Source organism: Narcine bancroftii, chromosome 7 (genome assembly GCF_036971445.1).
Source record: "Narcine bancroftii isolate sNarBan1 chromosome 7, sNarBan1.hap1, whole genome shotgun sequence".
In the NCBI taxonomy this organism is placed as follows: Eukaryota; Metazoa; Chordata; class Chondrichthyes; order Torpediniformes; family Narcinidae; genus Narcine; species Narcine bancroftii.
This window is the reverse complement of record NC_091475.1, coordinates 151722438-151745522: the sequence shown is the minus strand read 5'-3', so window position 1 is coordinate 151745522 and position 23085 is coordinate 151722438. Positions and strand designations below refer to the sequence as shown.

The following is a 23085-nucleotide window of genomic DNA, read 5'->3' as shown; positions in this document are numbered from 1 at the left end:
GGTCACTCCTGCTACAAAGTGTTCTTAAAGGGAAAGCCCAACAGGTGTACACTCATGTCTCACTGTACAACAAGCAGCTGAATTTGTAAAGCAGGCTATACTCCGATCTTATGAACTAGTCCCAGAGGCTTATAGACAAAAGTTCAGGAATTTAAAAGAAAGGCAGCAATCCAATCTTACCTGGATTTTGCTTATAGGAAGGTTGTGTGTTTTGATCGGTGGTGTGCCGCAATGAAAGTAGAAAATAACTTTGATATATTGAGGCAAATCATTCTGATTGAGGAGATTAAAAATTGTGTTCCTGATGATATTCAAGTGTTCTTGGCAGAGAAAAGTATAAAAACTTGGCAAGAATTGGCTAAATTCACAGAGGAATATGCTTTAACCCATGTCTAAGTGGACACCAGAGAAAACCTTTAAAAGGAATACTGCTGATAATACAAGTAGAATAGAAAGAAAATCTGGAAGTGAGGTTAAAGGAAGAGAGGAAGAGAAATGGGTGAAGGAAAATTTTTGAGTGTTATTTGCCACTATTGTAAGAAGCCAGGGCACATAATAGCAAATTGTCCTGTAATGAAAAGGGAGAAAGAGAAAGGGGTGGTACCAACTGCCTTTGTTCAGAGTGAGAAAGGTAGGGATATTTTTAAACCATTCATGACTGAAGGTTTCATTTCGGTTAAAGAAGGATCCAATCAAGTACCAGTTAAAATCCTGCGGGATACTGGAGCAGTCCAATCGCTGTATTAAGCAACATTTTGAATTTTGGTTAAGAGACCGATACTGGAGATGTAAATTTAATTAAAGGCATTGGTGATGAAGCAGAGCCTATACCTTTGCATAGAATAATGATGAAATCAGACTTAGTTAATGGCCCGGTTACGATAGGGATAAGATCAAGTCTGCTGGTGAATGGAGTTTCTCTTTTGTTAGGGAATGATTTAACAGAGGGTAAAGTCATACCTGTGGTGAAACTCACAAGTAAGCTATTGGTTTATGAGTCCGAAAAGGATTTGGAAATCTACACTGCGTGTGCCATTACTTGAGCCATGTCTAGAAAAAAGGTAGAGGTAGAGAAAGTCTGTGATGATCCATAGTGGAGGCAAGCATTGACGACAAACCTAAGGATCCAGCTTTGCTATTGTCAAAAGAAGAATTAATAGCTAGACAAAAGCATGATCCTGATCTTCCTGAGATAAGAGATAAGATTCTGTCTTACCAGGAAATGGAAACTGTGCCAGTAGGTTACTTTGTTCAAGATGGAATATTGATGAGAAAGTGGAGGCCACAAGTAATACCTGCCTGTGAAAACTGGGTGGTAATAAGGCAAGTTGTAATTTCCAAAACTTGAATGAAATATTAAAGTTGGCTCATAGTACACCTTTAGGAGGTCATCTTAGAGTGAAGAAGACAGTAAAAAAGATAAGGAAACAGTTTTATTGGCCAAAATTAAGAAAGGATGTTGTGAACTTTTGTAGAACCTGTCGCACTTGTCAACTGGTGGGCAAGCCTAATCAAGGACCACCAGTTGCATCTTTACAACTCATCCCTGCTTTCAGGGAGCCCTTCTCAAAAGTGATAGTGGATTGTGTTGGCCCATTGCCAAAAACCAAAGCAGGAAATGAATATTTGTTAACACTCGTGCACAGCTTCAAGGTTTCCAGAGGCTATTCCCCTGAGAAGCATTAAAGTAAAGATGATTGTAAAGGCTAATTTTTCACACTGTTTGGCTTACCAAGGGAAATTCAGTCGGACCAAGGGAGTAATTTTATGTCTGGAATATTTCAAGAGGTGGTATATGAATTGGGAGCACATCAAATTGTGTCGCCTGCCTATCATCCTGAAAGTCAAGGGGCCTTGGAAAGGTTCCATTTAACTGTGAAAAATATGATGAGGGCTTATTGCATGGAAAATAATAAGGATTGGGATGAAGGAATCCACTTGTTATTGTTTGCTGTTAGAGAGGCAACTCAAGAGTCTCTTGGCTTTGGTCCATTTGAGTTGGTGTTTGGTCATGAATTCAGGGGTCCATTACTATTGTTGAAGGAACAGTGGATACATAATGATATACAATCAAATCTGTTGGGTTAAGTTTTCAAATTTAAAAACAGATTACGTCAGGCTTGCAAGATGGCAAGGAAATATTTAAAAATTGCTCAGGGAAAAATGAAAATTCGGTATGATCAAAAAGCAAAAATTAGGGACATTAAACCTGGCGACAAAGTATTGGTTTTGTTTCCAATGCAGTCAAACCCTTTGAGAGCTCAGTTTTCAGGACCATATAAGGTGAAATCAAAAGTTAATCAGGTCACCTATGTCATTGAGACTCCTGATCGTCGAAGAGAGACACAGGTCTGTCACGTGAACATGCCTAAACCTTACTTTGAGAAAATGACTGAGGAGGAGACTAAGATTCCAACCAAGGTGCTAGTTATAGAGGAAAGTAGGGAGGAGTAAGTTTCGTGGAAGGTCATGGAGCATAGAAAATGATAAGCCTCAAGCTGGAAAATTCTATAGTTTTGCAAAACTTAGACACTAAGTTAATGCATTTGACTAAATCAGAAAGGGAAGAAATGAAGACATTACTTATGATATTTAAGTATATATTCCCAGAGGAGTCACGTGATGGAGTAGTGGCCGGACGGTGAACTCCAGCCCTCTCCAGAAAAGTCGGGAAAAACAAAGGAAAACACAAAGGCACAGAAATAAAAGTTAAAGAAAAGTGAGTATAAAGGTGGAAAGAAGATGGCGACAAAAAAAGAAAAATTAAAATCAACGGTAAGAAGAGAGGAAGAGAAGACAACGGAGGAAGAAGGAAAAGGCCTTACCTGTCCGAAGAGGCCCGCTGTGGAGAGAGAAGCCCGCTTCCTCAGGTCGGTAGAAATAGAACTACAAAAATGGCTCGCTGAGCCGAGTAAAAGTGCGCAATCGCGCATGCGCGATGCGCATGAAAAAAAACACACCGACGGGCGGGGGGTCCAGCTGGGGAGTCGATCTCCACAGCCGGCAACGACAGCTGCAGAACACCTGCAGCAAGAAGAGAACACAGAAGACAATGGAAACAAGAAAGAAGAGAAGAAAAGGGCAACAAAGAAACAACAGATGGCCAACCCAGAGGAAGAAGAGGAGGAAGAGTACAGTGAAATAGAAGAAGAAGGGAAAGGCAAGATAAAGGATATACTTTCTCTTGTTAGAGGATACATGGAGTCATTTAAAGAATGGCAGACACAGGAATTTAATGATTTAAGAAGAAGAATAAACAACACAGGAGAGAAAATGAACAAAATAGATATGACCTTAACAGAAATGGGAAAGAAAATGGACAAGATGGAAGAGCGGGCAGTAGCAGCAGAAATGGAGGTAAAAGACTTAAAAAAGAAATTGGAGGAATCTAATAAAAAAGCTATAGAGACACAAGAACTGCTAGCTCAAAAAATAGATATATTGGAAAATTATAACAGAAGAAATAACATAAAGATAGTGGGCCTTAAGGAAGATGAAGAAGGCAAGAATATGAGGGAGTTTATAAAAGATTGGATCCCTAAGACCCTAGGATGTCCAGAACTACAGCAAGAAATGGAAATAGAAAGGGCACATAGAGCATTGGCCTTTAAACCACAACCACAACAAAAACCAAGATCTATTTTAGTAAAATTCCTAAGATATACTACAAGAGAAAAGGTACTGGAGAAGACAATGGAAAAAGTAAGAGAGGGCAACAAACCACTGGAGTATAAAGGGCAAAAAATCTCCATTTATCCAGATATAAGTTTTGAACTCCTAAAGAAGAGAAAAGAGTTCAATACAGCAAAGGCGATTTTATGGAAGAAAGGGTATAAATTTATACTAAAGCATCCAGCGGTATTGAAAATATTTATTCCAGGACAACAAAACAGACTATTCTCGGATCCAGAAGAAGCACGAAAATTTGCAGAACAATTACAAAAATAGACTGAGGGATGAAGACGGGTAATGAGAGTAAAAATGATCACGATTGATATGTATGTGGGTAAAGAGGTATAAGAGTGAATAGATACAATGTGCATACGTGAATGTATCTGTACTTAGAGGAAAATATAGATAGTATAGACAAGAATTAATAAGGGAAGGTAATGGAATAGAGAGAATAAGGAGGGAATTAAAAGAGTGACCTTTGTTACATATGAAAAGCGAAATCTTTTCTGGGGGGGGCTGGGTGGGGGGGAATAGCGGTCACTGCAAAATCAGTTGATGCTTGCGAGTGAATTCGCAAACCCAAATGGAGAGGGGAGATGTGGTTGTCCGACATGGGATAAAGGACAACTCAGGAGGGGAAGGGGAGATATGGGATAAAGAAGATATAAATAGGAGAATAAGGAAAATGTTTGATGTTGTAGGAATGTTGTCTTATAAAGAGTTTAAAATAAGAAAACAGAAATGGAAAAGGAGGAAAGGTAATGATGGAAAAACGGAAAGAGAAGATAAACAAAGTATAAAATGGCTACACTGAACTATATGACTTTAAATATTAATGGAATACATAACCAAATTAAAAGGAAGAAACTACTAAATTTACTGAAAAAGGAAAAAATTGATATAGCATTTATCCAAGAAACACACTTAACTGAATTGGAGCACAAGAAATTAAAGAGAGATTGGGTAGGACATGTAACAGCAGCATCGTATAATTCAAAAGCAAGAGGAGTGGCTATATTAATTAGTAAAAATGTGCCATTTAAAATAGAAGAGGAAATAATAGATCCAGCAGGGAGATATGTTATGATAAAATGTCAGCTCCTAAGTAACATAAAAAACAAAGAATTTGGAATTGATTTGGAGGATGCACAAAAAAGATTTGTTAAGATAGCCCTAGCCGTAGCAAAAAAATGTATTATGTCAACCTGGAAATTGGAAGATGATTTGAAAATACAACAATGGTATATAGAAATGAATAAATGTATTCCATTAGAAAAAATAACATATAGTTTAAGAAATAATATTGAAATATTCGAACAAATATGGCAGCCTTACATTAAATACAATAGCGAAAACCTACTGGGGACAAACATTACCTAAGTTGATGGAAGGAGAAGGAAAGAAAAGAATGGACTCAGTAGAATTTCTGGTGTAATTTTGTTGAATGACAACATTGTCTGACGGGTTTAATGCAACCTAGATTGTATACCTAAAATGGATGAGGGGGGGGTGGGGGGTTGGCTTGGGAGGAGGGAGGGGGGGGAGAAAAAGTCACTGTATATGTGTGAAAAAGAAAAAGTGTATATCATGGCTAATGTGATTTATGGTGTGAAAAATAAAAAATTTTAAAAAAAAAATTTAAAAAAAAGTATATATTCCCAGATGTTCCAAGAAGAACTACTGTGGCTTGTCATGATGTGCAGGTCGGTGATGTTAAGCCTATTAAGCAGCATCCTTACCGATGTAATCAGGAAAAGAGCAGATTGTTGGATCAAAAGACAGATTATATGCTCAAAAATGACATCATCCAAAAATCAAGTTCAAATTGTAGTTCACCCTGTGTTCTGGTACCTAAGACAGATGGCTCAATTAGGTTTTGTACAGATTATCGAAAGGTAAACAAGTTGATAAAGACTGATGCATTCCCTATTCCCAGAAAAGATGATTGTTTAGATAAGGTGGGTAAGGCTAAGTTTCTTATAAAGATTGATCTCTTAAAAGGATATTGGTGTGTTCCTTTAGAGAAAGGCAGGGAGATTTCTGCATTTGTTACACCATTGGGATTGTATGAGTATAATGTTATGCCTTTCAGGATGAAAAATGCACCTGGTACATTTCAGAGAATGATTAATGCAGTAATTCAGGGTTTAGAGCACACAGGAGCCTATATTAATGATTTAGTAATTAATATGGATACATGGGAAGAACACATGCTTGAATTAGAGCAGTTATTCCAGAGACTGGTGGAAGCACACCTCACAGTGAATTTGCACAAGAGTGAGTTTGGACATGCCGCTGTAATTTATCTGGGTTACGTGGTAGGACAGTGACAGATAGCACCAGTTGGAATGAAAGTATTGGCTATCACTGTGTTCCCTATCCCCGGTAATAAGAAAGCTTTTCGGAGATTTCTGGTATGATTGGCTACTGTTGTGGATTTTGTAAAAACTTTGCAGAAATTGCACTCCCATTAACGAAACTACTTGGAAAGAAAGAAAAATTTATCTGGTCAGATGCATGCCAGGAAGTGTTTCTGAAGTTAAAGGCCATTTTATGCCATCAGCCTGTACTTGTGTCCCCTTACTTTGAATAGCCATTCTCTTTAGCCATGGATGCCAGTGACGAAGCGGTTGGTGCTGTACTGATAAAGAAGAAGGATGGTGATGGAGTAGAATATCTTATTTTGTACTTCTTGACAAACTTTAACGACCATCAGCAAAATTATTCAACCATTGAGAAGGAGTTATTAGCGCTTGTTGTAGAGTTGTAACATTTTGATGTGTATATTTATACTGCTTAAAGACTGTTAATAATATATACTGATCATAATCCATTAGTTTTTCTGTCTAAAAATAAAAATAAGAATATACGGTTATTGAATTGGAGCTTACTATTACATGAGTATGATTTAATTATTACACACATAAAGGGGATGGTTAATGTAATAGCATATTGTTTGTCAAGATATTAATCTGGGTAGGTATGAATCTAATCACATACTTATTCTAAAAAAAATGGAGTGTTTATTTTATTTAATTTATGTAATACTTCCATTAATTGTTAAAAATTCGTTCTTGTGGACCAGTTTTTAGCAGGGGAGGTGTTACAGAGTTCTGTGTTGTGTATTGGCCTATGTGTTGTGTGGTTTTATGTTAAAAAGTGACAGTTTGCCTGAGAGAGCCAAGGTGAAGGTAGACTGCTGAAAGAGTGGGAGACGGACTGAGCATATGCAGAAAATGATCTAAATATTTCTGGACTTGGACGATAAACCACCACTGGGGGTGCTATGGAGTGGAAGGTGGCCAAGAGCTTAAGTCATGGTCTGGAGGACAGTTTAGAATGTTGGGATTTCAAAAAGGATGAACATTCCGAAGGCAGCCAGAAGGATCCAGACCAAGCCAGTTGTTCCTCTCTCTGCAAGCAACACAAGAAGACAACATCGAATTTTGTGCTCTCTCTCTCTCTCAAAGATCTTTTGGCTTCAGTTTACCAAACAAACTGAAATTGTTTATGATCTTTGCTTCTTTGAGATCGAAGTTTTGTGAGTCTTGTATGTTTTGTGTTTGTTTTGTATCTTAAGTCTTTCTGTGGGCTGGTTGGAAATATAACTTAGACTTTAATTACATAAGTTATATTTAGGCTGGGGAATTTATTAGTTTTACATTGTTATAGAAATTTGCATAGTAACCAGTGGGCATTGTTATAAAAGGGGGGATTTTGAATTAAAGTTTGAAGGTGAATTTTTGTTAATAAAGTAATTATTCATCTTTACCCCTGTGTGATATGCCTTCTTTGTAGTTGCTGGTTTGATCATGTAACAGAGTACATACATGACATCATACACAACCCTGAGATTCTTTTTCCTGTGGGTGAGGCAGAATTGCCACTAATTGATAGTGCAAAAAAAAACTGTACACAGCGTATACATGTAAACAAGTAAAGAACTGTAAACAGATAACAAATGTAAACAAACTGCAATACAGAGAGAATAAACCAGAAAATCAATAAAGTGCACAAGTAAGAGTCCTTAGGTGGACCCTGATTGAGTTTGTTGTTGAGAATTCTGATGGTGGAGGTGTAGCAGCTGTTCCTGAACCTGGTGGTCTGAGTCTTCTGGCATCAACACTTCTTTCCTGATGGCAACAGCAAGAACAGACCATGTGCTGGGTGGTGTGGGTCTTTGATGATTGCTGTTGATCTCTGACAGTAGCATTCTCTGTAGATGTACTCAATAGTGCGGAGGATTTTGCCTTTGAAGTCCTGGGCTGTGCCCACAATCCTTTAGAGGGCTTTACACTCAGAAGTATTGGTGTCCCTATACTAGACCATGTTGCATCTGGTCAGCACACTTTCCATCTCACTTCTGTAGAAATTTGCCAGGGTTTCTGGTGTCAGACCAAACCTCAACAAACTCCTGAGGAAGTAGAGGCACTCTCATGTTTTCTTCACGATGCCATTGGTGTGTTGGGTCCAGGAAAGATCCTCCAAGATAGTGACTGCCAAGAACTTAAATTTGCTCATCCTCTCCACCTCTGATCCCCCAAAGATCATTGGATTGTATACCTCTGGCTTTCCTTTCCTGAAGTCAACAATGAGCTCCTTAGTTTTGGTGACATTGAGTGCAAGTTGTTGTTGATGCACCATTCAACCAAGTTTTCAATCTCCATCTGTATACTGACTCATCCCCTTCCTCTATACAACCCACTACAATAGTATTGCTGGCAAATTTGTAGAAGGTGTTATTGTCGTACTGAGCCACACAGTTGAAGGTATAAAATGAGTAGAGCAGGGGGCTAAGAACCAGTCCTGTGGTGCTCTGGTACTGATGGAAATTGTGGAGTATATGTGCATACCAATCTTCACTGGTGCCTTTCACACAGCCACTTCGTTCTGGGATATTTGTGTTTTTTTTTAACGTTATGCCTATTGTGTAAAAGGCACTGACATAGAATGGGTGGGGGGAGCGTCATTCTCGTCCCGGCTTTTTTTCCGGAAGCAGAGGTAGTAGCAGCACCGGAATGCCATCTGTGTAAAAGGGCATCCTGGGACCAACTCGGGTAAGATATATGACGTTGTGATGTTCTGAAATGTGTGTGACCTATCAGTGGGAAATTTGAAAAATTTAAAGCAGCAGGCAGGATTTCAGCATGTAATGGATAGGATGTCTGCGAATTGGAGGGGGGGAAGTGGAATAGAGATCCACAAGCTCCTTACCCTCCGAGTTGAGGGCAAAATTAGGCAACGTATTATGGGAACAGTAAAGATTAGCTTGATATCGGAAAGGCTTGCACAAAAATGTAGAGACCGTGGCTTTGCTCGGAACAAGACGCAGGTAGCAAGTAAGTTGAAAAGATGACAAAAAAAAACACCATCAGGTGAACAACCATAATGGCTGGAGTGGTAGAGGATGTTTGATCTTGACATATTTTGATCTGTGCTATTCCAACTGGGGCACGTCACTCTGCCAAATGGAGACTGTTCCAGCTGTATCTCCCTCCTTCAGCAGCAGTCCTGATGCCACAGTCCCTCGTGGCATAGACACAGAGGCCAGCAATAAAAACGGAGAATGTGCGCCTCACGATCGACCAGGTAAAAACTTAATTTTTTTTATGATTAATTTTTGTAAGTGTGTTTGCACATAAAGAGTGGTCTTGTGAATGTTGCTTACATGCTGTTGTTCTCTAGGATTCCAGCTGCTGTAGAAAAAGCAGAGACCAGCCAAAGCCCAAGTGGTGATAAAGAGGATGAAGGACATATTACTGGCTATGGACCATGAGGACGTGGAGAGGAGCGTTTTCGATTGGAAGTGCAGGGGGCCCATGAGGACTAACTGAGGAGAGATGCAGGAGGTGGAGATGGCAGAATGGGAGGCCAATGGACGTGAGCGGGCAGATGAATAGAATGGTTTCAGCAACACGTTTAAAGACTTTCAGTGTGAGATGCAGAACCATACCTCCCTTATGCGAGAAATTATTGCTCTCATGGCATCTCCTACATCATAGCACCATGCTCCTGCTCTACTGCAACAAACTCCTGCACGACAGTACCAGGCTCCTGCACCCACAGCAGAATGACAGCATCCACCACACTGACGAGAAATGAGTCATTTCAACCATCTTCCTCTTCTTCCTTACTGCAGCTGCTTGAGTGATGTGACAGTTGTTTACACTGTATTGTTCCTTATGACTTATGCACATAGTTATTGCTGTTTTGTTTATTTGCACAGTTGTAAATAGTTGTAAGCCATTGAATTAAACCTTTTTATTGTGGTTTACCGTTTCCTGTTCACTACAATTCTCTGACGTGCAATATACATTCACTAAAAGTTTTTTATTTGCTTGCTTAAATTGCTTATAGAAGGGACATAATTGCCTCAAGGATAGCCTGGTGGCTTGTGCTTGTGCACCCTGATAAGCAATTTGGTCAGGCTCCTCAGGGAGATCGGGTAACTCAGTGATTCACTCTGGCAGGCAGTGCTCCTTGTTGATTTCTCATCTTTGGCTTGGCTTCACGGACAAAGATTTATGGAGGGGGTAAAATGTCCACGTCAGCTGCAGGCTCGTTGGTGGCTGACAAGTCCGATGCGGGACAGGCAGACACGGTAGGCAACAACAACGTCTGATACAAAAGTGGTAAAAATATTAAGTCGCTTGACCAGGCACCTCCAGCAACCTTTGAGTCATCCAAAAGCATTTTCTACCACCCCACCCCCCCCCCCCCCCTTGCTGAGCTCAAATTGTCGTTAAAGCTTCGTTGACATTGATCGAGAGCGTGGTGGTTAGTGAACCCCTTCATCAGCCATTTCCTGTGGGGCAAGTTGGGTTTCTATTAGATGCACGGGGATTTGCACTCCATTAATAGTTTTGGAACCTCTGAGAGCACAAACTAATGTTTTCTAGTGGTATTTTACAATAACAGGATAGAACCTGACCATTGTTCTTGTCATAAGTTTCATTTAAAGTAGACTCAGTCAGCCATTCCTCCAGTTTAAATATATATATTTCACTGTCATTGTATCCTATACAGTTACATGTGACTAAAAAACACGATTGATGGCTTGATCCACACATACGTTACTGTTCAGTGGGATACATGAACAGTGGGAAGGGTCACCCACCTTGATCTTTGGCTTTTCTGTAGAGGAGTGAGTTGGCTAAAATTCGAGCATTATGCTTAGAGCCAGGCCAGCACACATACACATCTGTGAAGGTGGAACAACAAAGTCTGTGTTTAACCATATAACAATTACAGCAGGGAAACAGACCAATTTGGCCCTTCTCGTCCGCACTGATCCAAGTACCCTCCTCTAATCCCACTTACCAGCACTCTGTCCATATCCCTCCATCCCCCTCCCATCCATATACTTATCCAACTCTTTCTTAAATGACAAAATTGACCCTGCCTCCACCACCTTTCCCGGAAGCCCATTCCACACAGTAACCACTCTCTGAGTAAAGAAGTTCCCCCTCATGTTATTCCTAAACCTTTGCCCGTCAACTCTCAACCCATGACCTCTTGTATCCATCTCTCCTACTCTCAATGAGCAAAGCCTTTCCACATCAACTTTATCTATCCCTCTCATTATCTTAAACACCTCTATCAAATCCCCTCTCAGCCTTCTATGTACCAAGGAATAAAGACCTAATTTACTCAATCTTTCCTTGTATGCTGAAATACAGGCAACATTTTTGTAAATATTCTCTGCACTCTCTCTATCTTGTTAATATCCTTTAAATCGGTGACCAGAACTGCACACAGTACTCTAAATTTGACCTCGCCAATGCCTTGTACAGTTTCATCATTACTTCCCAACTCCTATATTCTATGCACTGATTTATATAGGTGAGCATACTAAAGGCCTTCTTCACCACCCTATCCACTTTCAGGGAACAATGCACAGTTATTCCTAGATCTTTCTGCTCCACTGCATTCTTCAATGCCCTCCCATTTACCACATATGTCTTGCTTTGATTATTCTTTCCAAAATGAAACACCTCACATTTATCAGCATTAAACTCCATCTGCCATCTTTCTGCTCACTTCTCTAAGCATTTTCAATCCCTCTGCAATCTTTGAAAACCCTCTTCATCATCTACATTTCCCTCTATTTTAATATCATCTGCATATTTACTAATCCAATTTACTCCCCCATCCTCCAGATCATTAATATATATGAGAAACAGCAACGGTCCCAATACCGAACCCTGAGGTACACCGTTTGTCACCAGCCTCCATCCTGACAAACAGTTATCTACTACTACTTTCTGGCACCTTCCAGCCACTGTTGACTCCATTTGACTATCTCCAAATTAATACCCAGGGACTTAGCCTTCCTAACTAACCTCCCATGCGGAATCTTACCGAAGGCCTTACTGAAGTCCATATAGACAACATCACTGCTCTACCGTCATCAGCATTCCTAGTCACCTCTTCAAGAAATTAAACAAGATTGATCAAACATGACCTTCCACGCATATGAAATATGACATATGAAACACATTAATTGATAAAAGCAAATAATTGTAACTCATGCCATGATTCTTACCAATAGTTGTGATCTACAACAGCTTGAAGACAATGGAGCGCCATCCTTCCTGATTGTAGTAGATTTGTGCATCCTCATTGAGGGGGGCATCATGGGAATATGGGCCATTGATGGCACCAGAACACATTGAATACCCACATTCTGCAAATCTGTCCATTGTCTCCTAAAGATGTGCGCCTTTTGGCAGTTTGACAAAACATTTACAAAGGGCCCTCCTCTGCTCCAGTAACCTGGCATACCAACACACACAATGGCCACACCGACACCAAAAATACCACTGATGGATCAATATCACATGGGGTTGCATACCACCACAAAGCAACGGCAAGTCTAGGCCGAGGTTCCAGAGACTGTTGCCAGTTTGTTGTCTTGCGCCTCAGTTTGGCTCAACAAGTTCCAATACAAAGTCAAAAGTGTTACGAGATGTATGAAAACGACTCCACCATTCATCTTCATCAAAATTGTCAAGGACATTAGACCAGAACATGAGCCCGTGTGGTCCCTCTCTCTCGCTCCTCCACATTTTTCTATCCGAGACCAGCCGAATTGACACAAGAATGAATCACCTCCATCTACAGTGTCTAAGGTCTGCATGACTTTCTGCCTTGAACAGCTTTCTGCTTCTCTTCAATTTCTCCTCCAATGTACTTCTGATCGCATGAACATGTTACTCACATGAATCTGACAATCTACACATCATAAAGTTGTGTCTAATGCACAGGAAATTTGCTTGCATTCAAGAAGTGGTGGACATGTTCACAGCGAAGCACATCAACTTCAGCTGCTGTTTTAGTGCAGAAAGATATGTCTAACGCATATGTTATTCGTGACACTAAATGCCAACGCTGCTGTGTTCCGAGTCCTGCCTCTTTGGCTCCCGGAATGCTGGCTTGCTGTGTAAAAAGACACTGATCCGATATTATGCTGGCTTTGTTCGGTTTAGTATAAACAACCAAAACCAGCCTAATGCTGGGTCTTCCTTACAGCAATATCACAGGATTTCTGTGTAAAAAGCATATCTGATTGTGGTCTGGAGGTGAGGAAATCCATGATCCAATTTCACAGTGGAGTGTTAACACCCAGGTCTTGTACCATAGAAAAGGCAATTGGAAAGATTCTTGCAAGATCTGCATCTCTTTATCCCTCTGTTGATATTACTGACTTCGACCTTTAATGACCATCTTCTGTTTAGTGCCTTTTATGTTTGTGATGTATCCCAAGATACTTTGCACCCAATGAATTACATTGAAGTTAATTCCCTGTTAATATGTGGCTGGACATGATGGCTGGTTTGCAAAAGTGAGATCCACCATGCAGTAAATAAAATAAATGAGTAGATAACCTATGTGGACTGTGATGGTTATGGGGTAAACATTGGCTAAGAGACTTCCCTGCTTCACTCAAAATATAGTAAGTTTCTTTCCATCCACAAATATATGTCTATGTACTTACAGCAATGCAACATTCTTTCATCATTGCAAAATAAAAACCCTAGATTATTTGGGCAAGTTCAGGAAAGGACCTTAAATCCATATGAGTTTATACCCCATCATGTTAGTTGGGAATTTAAATATTGTTAATTGAGATTTCAGATTTGTTGGAGTGCATACATGATGGCGCATAGTACCTTGAGATTAGTTTTCCTGCGGGCGAGGCAGAATTACCACTTATTGGTAGTGCAAATAAAAACTGTACACAGTGTACACAAGTTAACAAAGAAAGAAATGTAAACAAATTGACTGTGTATACAATGTAAGAAACTAAATATAAAACATCAGTTAAGGGGTGAGCATGATCCAGGGTTAAAAAATGCAGAGAATTCTCCAAATTCTTCAGCTTCGAACTCATCACTCATTAAGTGAAAAGTTGCTTCACGCCTTCCATCTAGGAGAGATGAGTAACATTGTAGACATATTTTTATGAACTGGAACAATTCAGTTGGTCGCTTTATTACAGGAAGGATGTGGAAGCTTTGAACATTGAACATCACAGGCCATTAGTACAGCTATACACAATAATTGTGCATTATTTCAATGCTTACAGAAGAAATTAAGAATTAAAATAATAACCTAGTGCCATGCCAGGTGTCCTTGAATGTTGAACTCAAGCAATAGAAGGACATATAAAGGTTCAAGTGACAATAGGATGTGCAGATAGAGGAATCAAGTCATCATCATTTCAATTTGCTTACACTTGTGCCATTCTATTTTGTAGTTGTATGTACGTAATAGCCTTGGTGCAATAAAGTGTAACAAAAGTTGAACATGATAGAATTTAGTTAAATGCACCAGAAATACATGAATAATTGCCCATCAATCATTGTTTTTAAGGTAATATTGATTTGAAAGTACAACCATTTTTGTTCAGAAGAAACTTTTACATCCTTTCTAAAGAGGAAGTCTTCATTGTTGCTGAGGCATAGCAGTAATGGTGAGGCATAGATTTTATATGGATGAGTAAAATATCTGTTGATAGGAAATCTTTTCCACAGATCACTATTTCTAAATATCAAATCTTTAAGGTAATATTATTCCAAAAGTGCTTGGAAACAATTGGCTTGATGTTATATTATAAAGCTGCTCTTATATTTTGTTCACCAGATTTATGATTCATTCTTTCCTTGTTTATCAGTGCATTTATTTTCTGATCCTTTTATCTGTCATTTCCAGCTGGTATAGAATCATATGTGGAAACTGAAGAACACCATATATTTCTAAGTTATTCAAGTAACTGTGGTGGGAACATTGAGAAGGTTGTTGGAGTTCAGTTATAGATTTTAGGAACTGATCAGACTTTTCTCTGTGTTCTCATTGCTCTCTGATACTTAATGTTTGGCATGTCAGCATTGTCTTTATATTTCAATGCTTGAAGGAGCTTAAACACAATTCTTGAATTATTTACTAACACTTTTGCTGATGAACTTATCGATGAACTTTAATTTTTGCACACCTGATAAAAGAGTAGGTGTAGCACTTACACTGCAATTTTTTCTTGCTTATTTGTACTTTGTGTTTATTTAAACATTTATTGTGATTTTAAAAAAATTATTTGTTCAATATTATCTTGCAATTACCAGAGGAGAAATATGTAATAATTAAAAATTACTTTCAATCCAATATGATTTTTTAAATGGCTGGTGTAAAACACAGAAGGATGGGTACCTCTCCGGTGTAATTGAATCTCTTTATTTGCCAAGCATGACCAAATTAGATTAGTGCTGTTTCTTTTTAAAAGTACAGACAGTAGAAAAAAAATAACTCTGCATCTGGAGGTTGGAACTCAGCCATCCTCTCCAACATTCATTGTAATTGCTTTGATGCATTGTCAAATTAGTGGTGTGCATTAGAACATAAACAGGTTCCATTCATCCACTTTTCAATGTTTCTTTCACTGTCACAGAGGAATATAACTGAATTAAACAAAAAAGGATTCATTTTCAGAAAATAACTGCTGATGGGCTACTAATCCATATCGACTTCCTTTGATAGTTTGAAAGAAGTACTGATCAACTGTATATGTTCCCACTACTCTGTTTCAGTACAGAGGAATTTGATTAAAACACTTTTGTTTTCCAAATTACCTGGAGAATGACTTACTTTAAAAATGTGTTTACCATTAAAAAAAACCCAACACCCAACCCCAACCAACCAATTTTCCCTTGCAACCGCTGCAACCGTGTCTGCCTGTCCCGCATTGGACTTGTCAGCCACAAACGACCCTGCAGCTGACGTGGACATTACCCCTCCATAAATCTTCGTCCGCGAAGCCAAGCCAAAGAAAGGAGTCCAACAAAATAATCATTGTTACCACAAATGCAAGCCTTTCAACTTTTCCAGAGCTATATTTGGAAGAAACACATTCAAATCAAACTTGACATTTCACAATATTTTAGCTATAATACATTATGTATCCTACCTGAAAAGAAGAGGTGCATTTATTTTGTTTATATATATTGGAAAGCAACTTCAAATCAATTAGCTAAAACATTGAAGAAGGTGCTACATCCACATATGAAACATACAATATTGTTTAGATAAAAATCTTGAATTTGAATGTGTGTATTTAAAGAGAGGCATTTTGGTGTCATGAGTTATTTGGTGAAGAAGAGAAGATGCTTATTATTTTTCCTTTACTTGTTCATTTGATATCAGAGGTTTAAAAAAATTGGTCATATTCCATGTCACACAGGTTCAGGTGAGCTTCTTGCCATTAGTTCAATGAGAACAGAGTTGGAAAGATGAGCAGAGATTCATGGAAACCTGTAAAATTATGGGATGCCTTTCCTGGCCCCGATTTGGGGGGTGGGGGGCGTCTATAAACTGAGGTTATCATCTCAGGAAATAGAGGAAGATATGTTTAAAATTAAGGTGAAATGTATTCACCCAGAGAGTGGAGAACCTATTGAATTCTCTACCACAGCAGACTAGTCGAGGAATATGTTTAAAACAAGGAGGAAAATGTGGGGGAATGTCTTCACTCAGACAGTGGTGGAAGTGTGGAATGAACTGCCAGCTGAAGTGGTGATTGCAGGATCAGTTTTTACATTTATGAAGAATTTGGACAGGTACATGGATGGGTGAAGTATGGAGGGCTATGGACTGGGTAAATGTTAGTGGAACAAGGCAACAAAAAATGGTTCGGCACAGACTAGAAGAGTCAATGGGGCCTGTTTTTGTGCCTGGTTCTGCGGTCATCTGCTTATAAAAGGTACCTCAGGAAATTTCTTCTGATGGCATATCTGTCTGCTTTCTAGCAGACAAAAGGCAATTTAGTGTAATATGACACATTATTACTTGACGAAAAATTGAATCTTCAATCTTGAGTTGTGTCGCCTATACCTCTTTCCCGATGGCAGCAACGATAACAGAGTTTGTGCTGGATGGGGTGGATCCTTGATGATTACTGCTGCTCTCTGATGGCAACTTTCCTTGTAGATTTCTTAATGTTGGGGAGGGTTTTACCTATGATGTCCTGGACTGCATCCACTACATCTTGCAGGGCTTTACACTCAGGGGCATTGGTGTCCCCACAGCAGTCTGTGATAGAGCCAGTCAGCACACTTTCCTTCACACATCTGTAGAAATTTGCCAGGGTTTCCAATGTCACGTCAAACCTCTGCAAACTCCTGAGGAAGTAGAGGCGCTGACATGGTGTTTTCTTCTCAATACCATTTGTGTGTTGGGTTCTGGAATGATACTCCAAGATAGTGACTCCCGAAAACTTAAATTTACCTCAGTATGATGGCGATTTTTCTATTGTTGCTGTGATTTTTGGCTCCTTTCTATTTACATTAAAGATTAGCAATGTGGTTAGAAATATTTATATTTAGCCATTAAACCTTCACAAGTAAAAAGAAGGTAAATTGTTTCAATCAAGAATAATTTGTGTAATATTTAGTAAGCCATGTAATTTATCTAATTAAAAAAAGTACTGTTGATAGTATTAGGTTGACTGTGTTCAACACATTTGCATGACAATTTTATTGTACTTTAAAAGATAAATGTCACAAAAATAACAAGGAATAAATGTCATGTAAACCATTAAACAGGGTTACAGCCTGGATTTTAGGCTATAACATCTTACTTCCAAATAGATCAAAGGCTGAGTTACTTACTTAATGTGACAAATATTGTCGAGGACAAAAAAAACTGATTTGACTTAATAAGTTCAGAATTAGGGAGTTGTTGAAAATGGTATTTGCCTCTATTTTCTAAGCAATCTGCTTTATCAATGGGCAGTAGAGTCTTGAAAACAGGAAAGTTGAGATGAAAAAAAAAAGCATTTCATTTCATGAGGAAATGCTAGATTGTGCAAATTGGATATGGAGAATTTAAAAACAATAGTGAGAGATGGAATTAAAAATAAATATTTTCAAAGATAAATGCATTTTCAAATCTTTTGTACTAGTTCAGTGCAACAAAACTGAAGTTACAAACTGCCCATATGATCAAGTTTGTAACTCCCATATTAAGTTACTCAGACTGGGATTTCTCTAAATTTGCCAAAAAGGTTGGTGCTTGATCATGAGGTTCCATAATTAATAATTTATATCTGACTGTGAATGCTACTTCAGGATGTGTTTCATTGCAAATAGATTTATGTTGTAGCTAAGTTGATACTAAGAAATCATTAAGTATTTATTGCATATCAAACAAAATCTTTAAATCATTTTATGTTGCTCAATGTATGTATTGGGCTTAACATGTTTAGGATTATTATTGCTGTACCAATGGGTTGGTAAATATGAATATCAAGTACTATTGTAACCTGTCTTTTTCTTTCATTGCTTTCCACCTCAGGTGTAATTGTTACAGCTGATGTACTTGATCGTGAAACCACTGCTTCCTACTGGCTTACTGTGTATGCCACAGATCGTGGGGTAGTTCCATTATTTTCATCCATTGAGATCTTTATTGAGGTTGAAGATGAAAATGACAATGCACCTATATCTTCTCAACCTATTTACCATCCGTCGGTCATGGAAAATTCTCCCAAAGATGTTCCCATTGTTCAGATTCAGGCCTCTGATCCAGATTCTAGTTCCAGCGATAAAATGACTTTTAAGATTACCAGCGGGAACCCTCAGAATTTTTTCACAATTAACTCCAAGACAGGTAAGTCCCATCATTTCACACTCCATTTTGTACTGACTAGCCAGTCACGTGCAGAATAATTTTTAACACCGCCTGCTGTCATTTTTGTGCGTTAAAATGTGTACTTTGGTGATAATTCACGTGTGCTCTGAAATAATCAAGAAAGATCTTACTTTCATGGTTCGTTGCTAGATTATCAGAAAGATAAGTTTTATAAAGTTGTGTGCTGATATCATGAGTCAATCATTCAAATGAATAAAGGAACATTTTGCTTTACCACAGGAGAATCACACTTTCTCTCATGTGGGAAAATATTGGTTACTATTTTAAAAGAAAAACACTCTATATCCAAATGTAAAACATAGGATTCTGTTGACACCATGGTTAAGTGAGAGAAAAAAACACAAATGCTGGAGAAACTCAGCAGGTCAAACAGTGCCTTTAAGTTACAAAGGTCAAGCTACATCACCAACATAACTTTACCTTTGCTACATAAAGGCACTGTTTGACCTGCTGAGTTTCTCCAGCATTTGTGTGTTTTTTTCTTCTATATCCAAATGTGATTAATGTGCACCAAGCCAAAGCACTAACCATCTGTCTGAACATACCACATTTAGGTGGAGCTGGGAGTGTTGAGAAGAAAAATGTTATGTGATATTTGCATCATTTAGCTTTCTTTTTTCTCTGGCATCATTTTTGGATCGGAGCCTAGCGTTCGAAGAAATTACTGGTATGTAAATATTGGCAGAATAAGTGTTTAAGATCCCATCTTAGGTCAGTTGTTAAAATTTTAAAAATTACCATCAATCTTCTATCATTAATGCAGGTAGGTCATGAGCCAGCAGCCAAGCTACTCCCAGGCAGAGGATTGGCAATTTTGGTCAGCATCCTTCGGTGCAATTTTATGGGCTTATCAGTGGCATGACAGGTCTCCTAGTTATGTGGAAATTTCTCAGCTGTAGAAAGGCAAGGAGAGTTTAGGGAAGAATCATTCAGCCCTGAAGAAGGGAATACTGCTTCTCAGTAAATTTATCACTCCCAAGCTACCCATCCACCTTCCCCTTCACATTTCTCTGCCCGAAATGAACACTTCACTAACCCAAATGTAACATCATTTAAAAATCACACCTTCCCCCACCAGTACAACCTCCCTCTGGATCATGAATCCTGCTAACTCTCGAGCAAGGAATTTGACAATAGCAGAACATGTTAACATTTGATAGCATTTTTCATCTGCAAATCTTCCTGCAACCCAATCAGCATTGTTGATCCTTGTTAATGCCTTGTCCCTGCTATTTACCAGCAACAAACGGAAAGCTTGGGCTAACAACATCATTTCAAGTGTATCTTGGATTTGTAAGCACTAGTTTGCCATGTTTTATGGCTATCCCAAAATGTAAATGCATCTTTATTTTTAATCACTGTGTATGCCTCTGCCTGACCATCACCTCTGTTTCAACCTCCATATCTCCCACTGCATAATACAGAGGATCTGGCCCCAAAGTCAAGTCAATAGCAGGTCCAAGTATTTTTCTGCTTAGTCAGGGGGTAACATAGAAATGGATTGGACTAATGTGTTATATTTTCAGCCACTGCAGCACAAAAATCTTCCATTTCAATATCAGCTTGAGATTATTAATAATTGTTTACAATTTCATCCTGGTATCAGTAATTTTACCGCTGAAAGGTAATACTTGGTAGTACTTAAACATATTGCGCATTATTCTGGCGATAAATGGTATTAATAAAAAATGGGTTTTATTTCCAGTTTCTGTCATACTCTTATCGTGAAGAGTATTTCTTCATGATGCATTGCTGAACTTATTTTTTTAGCTGATATTAGAAATTGAATATGCTGCAAACCTTTGACAAAATGTGCATTTTAGTTACCAAAGTTCGTTGAAGTATGAAAGAACCTTTCAAAATATATTGTTCCTGCTTAAATTAGTTAAAGATTTTGAAAGACATTTCTTATTTCAAATGGTAACTAAAATTGCAGTCAATATCTGCTTTGAGCATCAGAAGAGGTCATAAATAAAGTTTAATTGTTATCTTCACTCTTTATGTTGCAAGTCTTTGTTGAGTTGAAGAGTTAGAAAAAATAAACCGAATTCTGCCACAATTTAAACTCTTAGGTTCATTTTGACAATTATAATCCTGGTTGATGCATGGACTGATGACATTACATTTATTAGTACGAAAGTGAGTGACGGAGCCATTTATTGTTTGATATCTGAAGCATAAACTGCCAAATGTCAAGCCCTCATACAGTCTATATTGTTGAAGTGTCTGTCTATCTGCTGCCAAGGATACATTTAAAGTTTCAATTAAATTTGGAAGTGCAGAGACAATAAAACTAATCAACATTCTCATTTTAAGTAAAGCTTCCTTTATGGAGACCAAATTGCAAGATGTTCAAAGACATTTGCAAATTGAAGCTGGCAGATATGGTTCAATAGATCTTCTGAAATGGCAATATTTTATTGAAAAAATTAAGAAGAATGTTCTAATTTGCATTTCACACTGCTATAACTGTTTCAGCTTCATCAAATATTCCTTTGACAAAGTGTTTGAAAGAAGGGAGTACAATTGTAGAGAAAAATTATAATAATCTTCACATACAGTATTTACTTTGTTTCGTGTGACATCCATTAAGGTACTCCTGTGGTATGACTATTTAAACTGTCTATTCCACTATAATAGCTCACCACATACTATATTAAATACAAATGTATGGATAGCCTTTTCACCGTGAAACAGGGCATACAGACAGCAATGATGGTTTAAAATCTCCAGGATTGGGGTGATAAACCAGAAGCTTACTTCATACCATATGGAAAAGTTATTTCATTTCCTTATTTCCAGAGCTTATAATGTTAAAGTCAAAATTAGTTGCATTGACACAAGTGAATTTGGTATATTTCAACAAATTAGAGAGGGGTTTCACACCATAACCACACCTCAAGTTTCTGGTTGCAATTCATTGTTTTGTAAATGTGGGCTGAAACATCCAGTGCAACAGATAGCCTGGAAACAGATAAAGTTCTTATATCAAGCAGAGAATGTTACTTTGCACAATTTTACCAAGTGTCAGGAGTAATATGGAATTGTGCTTATTGTTGATCAATATATTTTTTGGTTATCCTCGTGCCATATTCAACATATTGCATTCTCTGTGCCATTGTGTATAAGTGGCAGCAACGGGGCAGGGACTGAGCTAAAGAGAGGTTAAGGGAGTAAGTCACAGCCTACAGAGACTGAGGTCCTCCATCAGCCAGCTCCCCACCATGACTACCAGCCCCCCCCACATTTCCATCGGGCACACAAAACTCCAAACGGACAACCAGTTTACCTATCTCGGCGGCACCATTTCATCAGATGCAAGGATCGACAACGAGATAGACAACAGACTCGCCAAGGCAAATAGCGCCTTTGGAAGACTACACAAAAGAGTGGAAAAACAACCAACTGAAAAACCTCACAAAGATAAACGTATACAGAGCCGTTGTCATACCCACACTCCTGTTCGGCTCCAAATCATGGGTCCTCTACCGGCATCACCTACGGCTCCTAGAACGCTTCCACCAGCGTTGTCTACGCTCCATCCTCAACATTCATTGGAGCGACTTCATCCCTAACATCGAAGTACTCGAGATGGCAGAGGTCGACAGCATCGAGTCCACGCTGCTGAAGATCCAGCTGCGCTGGGTGGGTCACGTCTCCAGAATGGAGGACCATCGCCTTCCCAAGATCGTGTTATATGGCGAGCTCTCCACTGGCCACCGTGACAGAGGTGCACCAAAGAAAAGGTACAAGGACTGCCTAAAGAAATCTCTTGGTGCCTGCCACATTGACCACCGCCAGTGGGCTGATAATGCCTCAAACCGTGCATCTTGGCGCCTCACAGTTTGGCGGGCAGCAACCTCCTTTGAAGAAGACCGCAGAGCCCACCTCACTGACAAAAGGCAAAGGAGGAAAAACCCAACACCCAACCCCAACCAACCAATTTTCCCCTGCAACCGCTGAAACCGTGTCTGCCTGTCCCGCATCGGACTGGTCAGCCACAAACGAGCCTGCAGCTGACGTGGACTTTTTACCCCCTCCATAAATCTTCGTCCGCGAAGCCAAGCCAAAGAAAAGAAAAAACAGAGCTCCTGCAAATTGTATGAATAAAGTACTACATAATGGCAATCTGGTAGTTTTTAAAATTTATTTTAGACATATAGCACGGTAATGGGCCATTTCGGCCCCGGAGTCTATGCTGTCCAATTAACC

At 38.9% G+C, this 23085-nt stretch overlaps 1 protein-coding gene and 1 long non-coding RNA gene across 10 annotated transcripts in view; one reads left to right on the top strand and one right to left on the bottom strand.

Annotated features, from left to right (window-relative positions):
- The window catches only part of LOC138739226 (protocadherin Fat 3-like), a 781242-nt gene that overhangs the window by 407727 nt on the left and 350430 nt on the right, over positions 1-23085 (top strand). For all 9 annotated transcript variants that reach the window (XR_011342098.1, XM_069890851.1, XM_069890850.1 and 6 more), the window contains exon 4: positions 18517-18831. Coding sequence is in view for 8 of the 9 variants with exons in the window: in XM_069890851.1 (XP_069746952.1) it covers positions 18517-18831 (315 nt within the window). In the remaining variant the exon portion in view is untranslated. The remainder of the gene's footprint in view (positions 1-18516; positions 18832-23085) is intronic.
- Positions 1-23085, bottom strand: part of LOC138739228 (uncharacterized) — a 43134-nt gene that overhangs the window by 3326 nt on the left and 16723 nt on the right. The window contains exon 2 of the long non-coding RNA XR_011342100.1: positions 10790-10873. This is a non-coding gene — a long non-coding RNA (uncharacterized lncRNA). The remainder of the gene's footprint in view (positions 1-10789; positions 10874-23085) is intronic.